This window comes from Oncorhynchus nerka, linkage group LG28 (assembly GCF_034236695.1).
Source record: "Oncorhynchus nerka isolate Pitt River linkage group LG28, Oner_Uvic_2.0, whole genome shotgun sequence".
Lineage (NCBI taxonomy): Eukaryota > Metazoa > Chordata > Actinopteri > Salmoniformes > Salmonidae > Oncorhynchus > Oncorhynchus nerka.
The window spans coordinates 59,159,804-59,173,317 of NC_088423.1; the positions used below are offsets into that span (position 1 = coordinate 59,159,804).

Consider the following 13,514-nt stretch of genomic DNA (forward strand, 5'->3'; position numbering starts at 1 on the left):
GGTAAATAAACAGCCACGAAAAGTATAGCTGAAAACTCTCTAGGCAAGTAGTGTGGCCTGCAATTTATCATAGTATTCTCTACTTCAGGCGAGCAAAATCCAGAGACTTCCTTAGATTTTGTGCACCAGCTGTTGTTTACAAATATGCACAGATCACCCCCCCCCTGTGCTGTTCTATCTTACCGGTGCAGCGTATATCCCGCTAGCTGAATATCCATGTCGTCATTCAGCCACGAGTCCGTGAAACATAGGATATTACAGTTTTTCAGGTCCCGTTGGTAGGATATTTGGCGAGTAGTATTGACGGTAACGGCAGCTTTCCCACTCGCCTTTTTTCCCGGGTCCTGACCAGGCATCCGGCTCATTGTACCTGCGTCGCTTCCTCTTGCAAATAACGGGGATGTTGGCCCTGTCGGGTAATTGGAGAATGTCTTGTGCGTCTTGCTTGTTGAAGAAAAAATCTTTGTCTAATCCGAGTTGAGTGATCACTGTCCTGATATCCAGAAGCTCTTTTCTGCAGTAAGATACGGTTGCAGAAACATTATGTACAAAATAAGTTACAAATAAAGCGAAAACCCCCCACATTGATTGGGCGCCCATAAAACTGCTTCCATTTCTTCTGGCGCCATTTACTTTAGTCCAGAGCAGAGAAGGCCGTATTAAGACAGATTTAGACATTGCAAATAATTTAACAGTTCCATTTCATGTTACGCTGATCATATAAATGATTTATTATAATTTGCAATTATTTATCCCGGGAAAAGTGAATGGGTAAACCACACCCACCACAACACACGTGTTGCACTGCAGCAAACTAGGACACGCAATATACTTCTCAACCTTCCGCTCAACAGCAGGAAGTTAGCTCCCCACTTCCTATCATCTTCCTGCGGCTGCCTGTTTTTAGTCTCCTCTAAATCCCATTACTATAGGGCGCTCTCTGGCTGTCTCATCAAAAGCTGTGTAGAACAGGCAGCGGTGAACCGTGTCACCAGCTACTCAGAGCCACGCAGGCTGTGTTTGTTCTTTAATTAGGGAGACTGGATTAGCTAGTCAGTGACATTAAGACAAGAATGCATTACCATAGTACACTAAGGAGGAGACATAAGACTCCTTTGAACTGATATAAAGTGCATTATTAAATTGGCCCTGCATGAGTATGCCATGTTGCCGCTGAGCATTGGTTGAGTGGGTGTTTGGTTGTGTGTGTGTTTAGTTGAGTGTTTGTTGGGATGGCCATTTGTGTGCTAAGGAGTGTGTTGAGTGTGTGTGTGTGTGTGTGTGTGTGTGTGTGCGTGCACGTGTCTCTGTGTGCATGTGTGTGTATGAAGCACACATTGTGTATCTGTGTGTTTGATTTGGCCACCATGGCGGATTATCACACTCTTGCAGCGTGAGGTCTAACACACACATCTGTCAATCATTCTTAGAGAGGCTTACCGGCAGAATGGGAAAAAACTGGCTGGATTTAAGAAACAGATTTACTAGCCTATCTACCAAAGCAGAGTGTCTGGACACGTTCACTCGCGCCTAGTTACTAAAGCACTGATCGATTGGACACATTACACACTAACTTCTATCTCAATTTAACCCCCTTCCTAGCTCTACTTTACTACCCCCTCGATCTACATATACCCCTCACCATCTTTATTTGCCACCAATGTCTGCTAAACTTCTCCTGGAGTGCTGCTCTGTGGCTGACCATGTTGCTGTGTGAGATAGATATGAGGATATGGATAACTTTGTGCTAAATGTGTTTTTGGCATATGCCAACTCTCCCTGAGAAACCCTCGGAGAGTGAGGTCACATCCAGGATGCTCATTATCCAGCGACCCTGGAGCCTTGCTCAAGGGCACACGGGCAGATTTTTCACCTTGTCAGCTTATGGATTCAAACTAGCTACCTTTGGATTTTCTGGCCCAGGAGTACTGTATCAGTAAAAATACGAATTTCTGTGAAAAGGGACAATAAAGTCCTATTCTATACTAGTATCTTTCTACTAGATCCCTCTCTATTGCTACAGTACTTATTTATCCTCCCTATCTCCATCTACAGTATTTGTCACACCTTGATCTGTTTCACCTGTCTTTCTGATTGTCTCCAACCCCTCCAGGTTTCGCCTGTCTTCCCCATTATCCCCTGTGTATTATATACTTGTGTTCTATGTTTGTCTGTTGCCAGTTCGTCTTGTTTGTCAAGCTTGCCAGCGTTTGTCCTGCCAGCTCCATTGTTTCCCCAGCCTCTCTTTTTCTCGCCCTCCTGGTTTTTGACCCTGGCCTGTCCCGTCTCTGTACCCGCCTGCCTGACCACTCTGCCTGCCGCTGACCCTGGGCCTGCCTGCTGACCTGTGCACTTGCTACATCTCTGGATTATTGACCCCTGCCTGCCTGGACCTGTTTCTTGCCTGCCCCTTGGACCATTAAACCGTTGTTTATTCAACGTGTCTGCACCTGGGTCTGCTTGATTCCTGATAGTATAGTTAGAAAGGGGTAATACTTCTTTTTCTACAACATCTCTCCACCACCCCTATCTCCTTTATCTCCAATTATCCGCTCCGTATAACTTTCCTTCAAACTGAGAATTGTACCTCTGCCCAAATTGATCTTACCATTTGGAGAATCAGCCAGATGCCATAGTCTTTTAATGATTAGCACACAAGCCCTGATGCCATGGTAACCTGGTTGCTGGTTCGGAGTGTGTTGCTTTCACGAGGAGCAAGAGTCGGCTGACTCAAAGAGATGAACACTACGAGACTCACATGCACACGTGCAAATGAACACACAATCACACGCATGACACACATTTATGGTTTTTGACGCTTCACTCAGATTTAGGTTCTGTGATATTCCTAAGCCTCTATGACTACATTACACACATCCCAATGCTATTCTCATTACTCCCACCATTATCTGTGTCATTACTATGGATGTAGGTCACACACATACACACACACACACACGCACAGACACACACATTTGGGAATTCTCTCTATAGGCTGAGCTAAAGAATGACGCCTCGTCCTTCGAGGAGCATCATTTCTGCTCTATCCATCTATAATTCATCCACTTTATTATTCATATTGTAGCGGTTTCAAGGGTTGTGTGGTGGATGGACACTATGTGCCTGCGAGTTTTCTTTGTTTTCTGGCTGGCAGGACTACGGACAGCAATGTGAAGTAATCCCCAGAGGCAGGACCATGGACAGTTCAGGGGAAAACTTCTAGACTGCAGCAGAACAGCCAGAACGTACGGTGGAGAAGGAGGTTTAATGGAAGAAAGGAACTTATGATTTCAGCAAGAATTGAACCCCCCCAACGACCAAGATTGGAGGACCTGCCACTGGTGACAAAGTGTTTAGTCTGTTTGTTTTGTATATAAGGAACACTGCCGAAACCTGATCGTAATAAACCGGTTTAACCCTTCACTTGGACTGGTGGTGTGTGTTTGTATGTGTAAATCCTGCCTTACAAAGATCTTTGCGCCGAAACCGCTACAATATCCTGTCACTATATTATTCACATCGCTAACCCAGTCGAAGAACCTAAACACACATTATATGGCAATATAACCCATCCACCATAATCTATCCAACCCGTTGCTATTGCTTTGGTCTGACTCTCTAGTATCTCCTATGGGTATAATACAGAGATTGAATAACAGACTAGTTAATTGAATGAGTGTTGGGGCATACCGTGTTAGTAATTCAATAATACACTGATTCATGAGCTCCTTCAGTTGGGTTACAAGATAGGCTAGGCAGTGTCAGGGTTAGCTGAACTGCTCTGTGCTCTCTTGTACAGGATTAAACTCATGCCTATTTTCTAATCCAACTCCAACACAAAGAAAGAGACCGACTATAAAGTCCCTGACATATCTGGGAACAAGGGAGCGAGAAGGATGTAGGGAGAGGGAGAGAAGGTATGTGAGTCTTAATGACACATAGCTCTACTCACTCATTACTCTTCTTGGGCTAATGCTCTTCAGTGCACATTCTAAATACTGTATAGGCACACACACACAATCAATTCTGTACCCATGCCAGGGCAGTGCCTCAGCTCACGCAGGACAGATAATTCTACCTGTATCCCAACATAGCAAGCTGACCGCCCCCACGGAGCGGGCGAGAAGGGGACTAGAAATGGCAGGGAAGAGGGTAGAGGAGGTAGGAGAGTGGTGGTTGAGCTTCAGAGCACCCACCTTTCTCTGATTTGCAACATGCAGAACCCATGGCCGATAATCCAGCAAAGAAAATATCCCATTACAGACTCAGTGAGGCACGGCTGACAGTGAGCCGAAAGGTAGAGATAGAAAGAGAGGGAGACAACGGAAAAGCAACAAGGACTGTATAACAGAGGACAGTTATCCCGGCCTTTTCATTCCATTAGCAACGGCTAATGTTCTATGGCGGAGTTCGGGCACGGTATGCTCTCACGGCCCCACCGGAGTTGAGGTGCGACGTCGTCCCGGTGTGAGAAGGTTCATGCTGAACGTGGGGAGCAGGATGGGTGGCCCGAGAAGGGGGAGCGGGAACGGCGGCAGATGTGAGAGACGCGGGGTAATCCTGCAGCGCTGCGTTTCATCTAGCCCTCGCTGCAGCTGTGAGGCCTGGGGAATCTTGCTCAGGGGGGGAAACAATTGTGGATTACATCTTTAGATTATTTTATTTATTTATCTGTTCACTCTTTTTCTATTTATTTATTTCATTTTTATTTAATTTGTCTGGGGATGGTAATCCCTCCCGCTTAACCTTTTTCCCTCCATGTGAAATAGTTTAATTAAAAAAGATCATGCCGTTGTCAGGCAGTGGGGGGTATGGGGTGCACGGCAGATAAACCCACAGAGAAAAACGAGAAAGAAGAAATCTGTTTTTAAATTCCTTTGGGAGAAGGAAACCATTTTTTTCCCGGTGGGATTTAGTAGAGAGTCATTCTATCCCTCCCTAACCCTGCTCTCATATGCCACCTGAGGGATCCTGGATTCCCCAGTGTGATAGGGTAATCCCACGAGGGGGAGGACCTGAATGACAAATCCTGTCATGGTTCTCTTGCACCCACACACAAACATGCACATGCACGCACAAACACACACTCACACATGCATGATGGAGAACATACTTGCAGAAGGGCAGACACACACACACACAGTATACAACAAGAAAAGATCAACAACCTATTATCCAAAAACATATCAATTTCAGACAGAGAAAAGTGGGAGGGGGAGGTGGAAAAGAGGAGGTTAACCATGGTTACTCACCTATATCTGTCTCTTTGTGGTTCTTGACCAGTTCAGCCAGTTCAAAGTTCCCTGCGATGATGGCTACCTGCGAGAGGGAGAGAGAGGGGGGGCTGCAATTTGAGGGCCACATTTCATGTCCGCAAAACAACCTTTACATTACTCTACAAATTCAAACAATTCATTGTGTGTGTCTGTGTAGCAATTCGGACATGATTCTGCTAAATTCCTATCTGGATTTAACCATCTGCAGCCTGTTACGAATCCTGACCTTTTAGCATGACCGGAACACACACGTACACACACACGTGCATACCAATGTGCGTACACACATGCCCACACTCACCTACACCCACCATCGAATGAGTGAAAGTTGGTGAGAGAGAGAGCAGTGGTGGAAGATAGCATGTGGGAGAAAGGAAGTGAGCAGAGGGAGCAAGAGAGTGATGAGAGAGCAAGCAAAGGGGTCGCTAGAGAGAGGGATATGTAGGGATATGTTGTGAGAAATGCTTGAGAGGCCATATGCTACCTACATATGAGAGAGAGAGAGAGAGAGAGAGAGAGACAGAGTGTGGTAGCTAGTGGGTCAGCTCTAGCATCTTGATTTGCATGGCTCTAACGGAAGAAGGACCCTTTCACTAGCCCCGTGTGACGTGTTGGGTTCTGAAAATATGAAAAGTACTTATTCATGTCACTGAGGGAGAGAGGGGAAAGTAGAACGTTTACTTTCTGCCCGGATACGTTATTGTTAGCCGTCTTAGAAAAAATTGTTCTTCGGCTGTCCCCATAAGAGAACCCTTTGAAGAACCCCTTTTGGGTTTCATTCCACATGTCACTCAAAATAGTTCTACCTGGAACCCAAAAGAGTTCTACCAGGAACCAAAAAGGGTTCTCCTATGGGGACAACTGCAGAACCCACTGCAGAACCCTTTTTGAACCCTTTTTTGTATAGCTGCAGTGTGATTTAAAGCCTAAAGGCCGCATCGAACCCACAAGGCCGTAGTGTAGAGCACAGGCTTGTACAGGGGAAAACACCCCACTGACGCCTTCATTGCCACCCCCTCCTTCACTCCTTCACGCCTTCATGTTCCCAACGCATCGGAATGCTGGGCATGACCCCTTGTTTCCATGAAGACACTGTGGTCTATGGTGGTGGATGAGAGGAGGAGGAGGAGGAGGAGGAGGAAGAGAAGGTGGTAGGCGAGCAGGAATGGGTTGAGAATTGTGCCTGAAGCTATATCCAACTACTCAGGGAGGAAATTAATTCTGATTCAAGACCAGGGAGAATCCTTAAAGGGCCAGGCACATAGGAGAATGCGAGTAGGGAAGATGGAGAAGAGAGGAGGAGATTGGAAAGGGGAGGGGAAAGGAGGAATTGTTAGAGATACAGAGACAGACAGCAGAAATACTCCCTTTCCCTTCCCGTTGTTCTTGAATTTGCATGTTCTTACTTCTCATCATGAGTTTCTCAAAACTGACAAACATCATCCCATACCCTGGGCTAAAGGGGTAGACTTTCGCTGAGAGACAGATAGCGATTGGAGCTTCAGTATAGAGTTGAATACTTCTGCATGTTTCTCATTCCAGTTTATTAGTTCACTTCCCACTGTTCACAGACAGTTCAACGTAATTTACATGAAATGACATGGAAACAAAGTTGATTCAACCAGTGTGTGCCAGCTGGAATTCCAGTCTCATCTGAATGCAACACGGTGAAAGAAACGGACTCATTGCCACAGGTGACAGAATGAAAGAGAGAGAGAGAGAGAGAGAGAGAGAGAGAGAGAGAGAGAGAGAGAATGGAAAAATAAATGGGAGAAAGGAAAGACAAGAGAGGGAGAGCAAGGGAGAGAGGTAGAAATAGGCGAACACTGAATAGAAGAATCTTGTGAAACACCTACACCCAGAGTCTGGGCCAACAGAGGAGGGGGAGGGATTTTGAGCAACTCAGCAGAGCTCTAATTGATGATCTCATTGTGCTGCTGGGACTCTATTTTTAGCTACAGATACACAGGCAGAGCAGCGGAGACACACACTATCACATATTTTCACTCCATTGAACTCCGCCTTAATAAGTGACATTACTTGATCAATTAATTGGCAACTTTGATAGAGACACCTATATTCAGTTTCTGGGGCCCATATGGGAATTGTACCCACAACCATGGTATTGGGAGCACCATGTTCTAACCCTCTGCTTGTGTCTTCTCCTTGTCTCTAGATATTTCAAGTATAACAAAACCAGTGCAATTGGAAAAGAATATGAGACAATTAGACAATTAAACTTTTGGGACCAACCCCACTGACGAAAGCCAGAGACATTAAGAGGGCCACTGAAGTGCCTGTGGAGGGCCATCGGGGATCCGAGGACTGCCTTACATAAAAGCCTGCTTCAAAACGCTCCTTTGTGACTCAGACGTGACTCATGCAGGACTCTCATTGGAATCAATAGTGTCAGCTGCACTGCCTTCTGTATTCAAGCAATCATCTCTGCAAGACAAAACATCTAGCCAACCCATGGACGTATGCAACTTTGTAAGATGTCTACAACTGCGTCACACACACAACTACGTGACCTAGTGACACTCAGCTCGTTCCCTTCAGCGCTTGCTTTTCAGATGCAGATAAAGGAGAGGAGTCAAGTAGAGGAGTTAGGTAGAGGAAGCCACTTCAGACTATTGAGATGCATCCTTGGTGTTACTTGGGACTTGAAATGTGTGTTTTTCTCAATAAATTCCCATTCACACTGCCATCTCTGACCCAGGATATTACCTGCTGATAAGAAAACTTCTTCAGCATATACTATGTAGCCCATTAAGGGATTAAACCCACAGCTCTGGTAGGTCAGAACTACAGTAATGGTTTTGGATGAGAGGAAGTATTACGAGTCTCACCTGGAAGGGACTCTGGCTGTTGTAGTTCTTCACCGCTTTGTCGGCTCCACGGACCAGCAGCACCCTGGCACAGTTATCCTGGGAAAGAACAGGGAAGAACAGGAATCTGAGGAGTGGCTCTGAATTTCTTGGGAATTATCAATCTCTATTAGTCCCATGCTTCCCTTACGACACAAAGACAGAACACTTGTACAGTAACCCCAATAGTCCAGAAGCCAGTTTTCGATTACTTGAAGTAGCAGTAAGCAAGTAGAGTGGAAAAAAGGCAATATACGTCCTCATTTGAATCCCCAACATTTAAGAACAAGAATGTAAGAGAGAGAGAGAGAGAAAGAGAGAGAGCGAGAGAGAGAGAGAGAGAGCGAGAGAGAGAGAGAGAGAGAGAATAAAATATATATTGACAGAAACAGAGTGCCTTCTACATGTATGAAGGGAGATTCTGTGTGAAGGAACGAAAAAAAGCTGTTGAACAGAAAGAGTGTGAAAGAGAGAAAGGGTCTGAATGTGCTGCACAACTCGCCCACAGAGTGCTCAACCATGCATGAACAGTATTGTGTACAGAAACACACACATGAACACACACACACACACACAATCAATTCTGTACTCATGCCAGTTTGCAAAGTAACTAACACGAAGGATGTAAATTCTGGCATTTGTAGTGTGTATAATATGTTCTCTATATTTTGACACATTCAACAAACTAACAATCCCACATATTGGCCTTTTATAGCCTCCATTTGCATTGAAGCTCATTTGGAAATAGAAATGGATGACGTGTAAACCCCCCCTCTCATTCTGCCTGTATTCTTTCGCTCTCACTGTCCTCCACCCTCCCCCCATCTCTAATTGTAGCCCTGTCACAGGATAATACGACTTGAAGGTTTAAATACCAGGAGAACACTGTATGTGTGTACAGACACTAAACTATAGAACATTAGGAGACGTGGGGATTCCGCCTCAACAGTTTGCAGAAAAATCCCCAAATGTGAAAGGGATGAAGAGAAAGAGAGAGAGTAAGAGGAGGCGAGACACAAGACATAATAGAAGGACATGTTCAAAAACATTCATTAGTTCCTTGTGCTGTTGGACTACTAAATGCAAAATACATTTTACCCGTACACGTACTTACTGTATTTATCCAGTGCAGTTGGGACAGCGGTCGGATGTGAGTGAATGTATTAATGTCCTCTATGTTGTTAGTGGACGCAACATGATGGACTGACTGGTTTAAATGCGTGTTATGTGAGAATGTATGTGTGTGTGTGATCCTTTCAACGGAAGGTGATGCCAAAGAATAATGTCCATCCTGGATGGACAATAAAGTTGTATTCTATTCTATTCTATTCTAGGCCATAGCGCTAATTGAGTCAGATGATTCTGAATAAGGATATAGTGGGAGAGTAGAGAAAAAAGTGGGTTGAGATGTGAAAAGCTTTTCAAGCAAGAGAGGTGTCACGCCCCGACCTTAGAGAGCCTTTTGATGTCTCTATTTGGTTTGGTCAGGGTGTGATTTGGGTGGGCATTCTATGTTCTGTATTTCTATGTTTTGGCAGGGTATGGTTCTCAATCAGGGACAGCTGTCTATCGTTGTCTCCGTTTGGGAATAATACTTAGGCAGCCTTTTCCCACCTGTGTTTTGTGGGTAGTTGTTTACTGTTTTGTGTCTGCACCCGACAGAACTGTTTTGGTTCGGTTCATGTTGTTGTTTTGGTTCAGTGTTCAGTTTTAATAAAGAATCATGAACACGTACCACGCTGCACCTTGGTCCTCTTCTTCAGACGAGCGTTACAATAGGGGTCAGGACTCAAATGCATTGTAGAAATGCTATGACGTAAGATTTGATGTCAAATAGAATACATTTAGCTCATGAACATGTACAAATCTGGGGTCTAATTGAGTCTAGACTAGGAGGAGAGCTGTGTGGTGGGAATGAGAAACAGATTTAACCCCTTGTCACTCATTCTCCACCCTTACTCATGATCCTCTCCTCCAATTTATCTTAATTGTGGAAAAGCATGATGTTAACCGAAATAACTGCCATTTAATTCTGGATTTACTTACATCTCATATGAACGTAACGAGAAGCAGAGGTGTGTGTGTATGTGTGTAAGGTCAGTAATGAGTGGTGGCGGGTTCAGTTAATTCACTCAGACACTTACAGACTTGAACACAAGTAGTACAGGTTAACAGAGAGACATCAGGGAGACCCCCAGGCCTACACAATCAAACCAGGTAGAAGAATTGGCAGTTACACTTGTATGAACACACACACACACACACACACACACACACACACACACACACACACACACACACACACACACACACACACACACACACACACACACACACACACACACACACACACACACACACAGCTCACCTGGTTGTAGAGAGCACAGATGTGCAGCGCTGTGTTCCCTGAGGCGTTCTGTGCGCTCATGTCCGCCCCGTAGAACAGCAGATGCTCCAGATGCTGGACAAAGCCATTCCGACAAGCCTGTACACACGCACACAAACACACAGAAAACAATAAATGTTTATTATAATTTATATAGTTATTTATTCAGTGCCTAGTGAAAGTCTACACACCGCATTCACAGTTGTCACATTCTAAACCTAAAAAGGGATTACATAAAAATAAAAAAATCCTACAGATCTACACAACCTGCTGCACTTTTTCAAAGTGAAAGAGATTGTGTATGTCTTCACACCCCAGAGTTAATACTTGGTGGAAGCACCTTTTGTCAGCAATTACAACTGTAAATCATTTTGTTTATATATATATATATAACTCTACCAACTCTCTGCACAACTCTTAGGGGAACATATATCAATTGTTACTCGAGCTCATTCGGTTGGGAATCGGATTGACAGCAATAGACAAACCTTGTCTAACATTTTCAAGAAGATTTAAAGTCAGGACTGAGACTGGACCCCTTGGGAACACTCCACACCTATTGGAAAGTTGATGTTGAGATGTGTTTGTTACTTGAAATCTGTGAAGCATTTATTTGGGCTGAAATTTCTGAGGTTAATAACTCTAATGAACATATCCTCTGCAGCAGAGGTAACTCTGGGTCTTCCTGTCCTGCGGCAGTCCTCATGAGAGCCAGTTTCATCATAGCACTTGATGGTTTTTGCGACTGCACTTGAAGAAATGTTCTGCATTGACTGACCTTCATGTCTTAAAGTAAAGATGGATTGTCGTTTCTCTTTGCTTATTTGAGCTGTTCTTGACATAATATGGACTGGGTCTTTTACCAAATAGGGCTATCTTCTGTATAACCCCTACATATTCACAACACAACTGATTGGCTCAAACACATTAAGAAGGAAAGAAATTCCTTTTAAGAAGGCACACCTGTTAATTGAAATGCATTCCAGGTGTCTACCTCATGAAGCTGGTTGAGAGAATGCCAAGAGTGTGCAAAGCTGTCAATCATACATTTTGATTTGTTTAACACTTTTTTTTTGGTTATGTAATTCTTTACATAATTTTTTGGTTACTACATAATGTGTGTCATTAATAGGTTCTATGACTTCACTAATAATCTACAATGTTGAAAATAGTAAAAAAATAAAGTACAATCCTTGAATGAGTAGGTGTTCTAAAACTTTTGACAGGTAGTGTACATGTACACTTGAAGTCGGAAGTTTACATACCCTTAAGTTGTAGTCATTATAACTCGTTTGTCAAACACTCCATGTCACGTTCTGACCTTAGTTCTGTTATTATATCTTTGTTTTAGTATGGTCAGGGCGTGAGTTGGGTGGGTTGTCTATGTTCGTTTTTCTATAATTTGGGATTTCTGTGTTCGGCCTAGTATGGTTCTCAATCAGAGGCAGCTGTCAATCGTTGTCCCTGATTGAGGATCATACTTAGGTAGCCTGGTTTCACTTTGAGTTGTGTGTCTTTGTCTTCCGTGTTAGTGTTCGTACCACACGGAACTGTTTTGTTCATTTCACGTTTATTTTTTTGTATTACGTAGTGTTCAGTTTATGTATTAAAATAAACATTATGGACACTTACCACGCTGCAAATTGGTCCTCCGATCCTTCTTGCTACTCCTCCTCATAAGAGGAGGACAAGATCCATTACACTCCACCAATGTCTTGTTAACAAACTATAGTATTGGCAAGTCGGTTAGGACATCTACTTTGAGCATGACTCAAGTAATTTTTTCAACAATTGTTTACAGACAGATTCTTTCACTTTCAGAACAACAGCAAAGGACCTTGTGAAGATGCTGGAGGATACAGGTACAAAAGTATCGATATCCACAGTAAAATTAGTCCTATATCGACATAACCTGAAAGACCGCTCAGCAAGGAAGAAGCTACTGCTTCAAAACCGCCATAAAAAAGCCAGACTACGGTTTGCAACTGCACATGGGGACAAAGATCGTACTTTTTAGAGAAATGTCCTCTGGTCTGATGAAACAAAAATACAACTATTTGGCCATAATGACCATCGTTATGTTTGGAGGAAAAAGGGGAGGCTTGCAAGCCGAAGAACACCATCCCAACCGTGAAGTACGGGGGTGGCAGCATCAATTTGTGTGGGTGCTTTGCTGCAGGAGGGACTGGTGCACTTCACAAAATAGATGACATCACGAGGGAGGAATATTATGTGGATATGTTGAAGCAACATCTCAAGACATCAGTCAGGAAGTTAAAGCTTGGTCGCAGTTAGTGGAAGACCCAAATTGTGGAAAAATGGCGTATGGACAACAAAATTAAGGTATTGGAGTGGCCATCACAAAGTCCTGACCTCAATCCTACAGAAAATGTGTGGGCAGAACTGGAAAAGTGTGTGCGAGCAAGGAGGCCTACAAACCTGACTCAATCACACCAGCTCTTTCAGGTGGAATGGGCCAAAATTCACCCAACTTATTGTGCGAAGCTTGTGGAAGGCTATCCAAAACGTCTGATCCAAGTTAAACAATTTAAAAGCAATGCTACCAAATACTAATTGAGTGTATGTAAACTCCTGACCCACTGGGAATGTGATGAAAGAAATAAAAGCTGAAATAAATCATTCTCGCTACTATTATTCTAACATTATACATTCTTAAAATAAAGTGGTGATCCTAACTGACCTAAGAACGGGGATTTTTACTCTGATTAAATGTCAGGAATTGTGAAAAACAGAGTTTAAATGTGTTTGGCTAAGGTGTATGTAAACTTCTGACTTCAACTGTAGGTGGAGTTATTAAAGTGACACAGATAATGCATAGATAATAACAGAGTATCAGAAGCATAGAAGAGGGGGAGGGGGGCAAAGCAAATAGTCTGGGTAGCCATTTCATTAGATGTTTAGGAGTGTTATGGCTTGGGGTTATAAGCTGTTTAGAAGACTCTTGGACCTAGACTTGGCGCTCTG

General features: G+C 43.7%; 1 protein-coding gene across 1 annotated transcript in view; it reads right to left on the reverse strand.

The window, feature by feature from the left end:
• LOC115113450 (SH3 and multiple ankyrin repeat domains protein 2-like) overlaps positions 1-13,514 on the reverse strand; it is a 168,359-nt gene that overhangs the window by 119,552 nt on the left and 35,293 nt on the right. The window contains exons 7-9 of the mRNA XM_065012945.1: positions 10,512-10,628; positions 8,126-8,203; positions 5,253-5,319 (exon numbers count right to left, since the gene is read on the reverse strand). Of these exons, the coding sequence (XP_064869017.1) occupies positions 5,253-5,319; positions 8,126-8,203; positions 10,512-10,628 (262 nt within the window). The remainder of the gene's footprint in view (positions 1-5,252; positions 5,320-8,125; positions 8,204-10,511; positions 10,629-13,514) is intronic.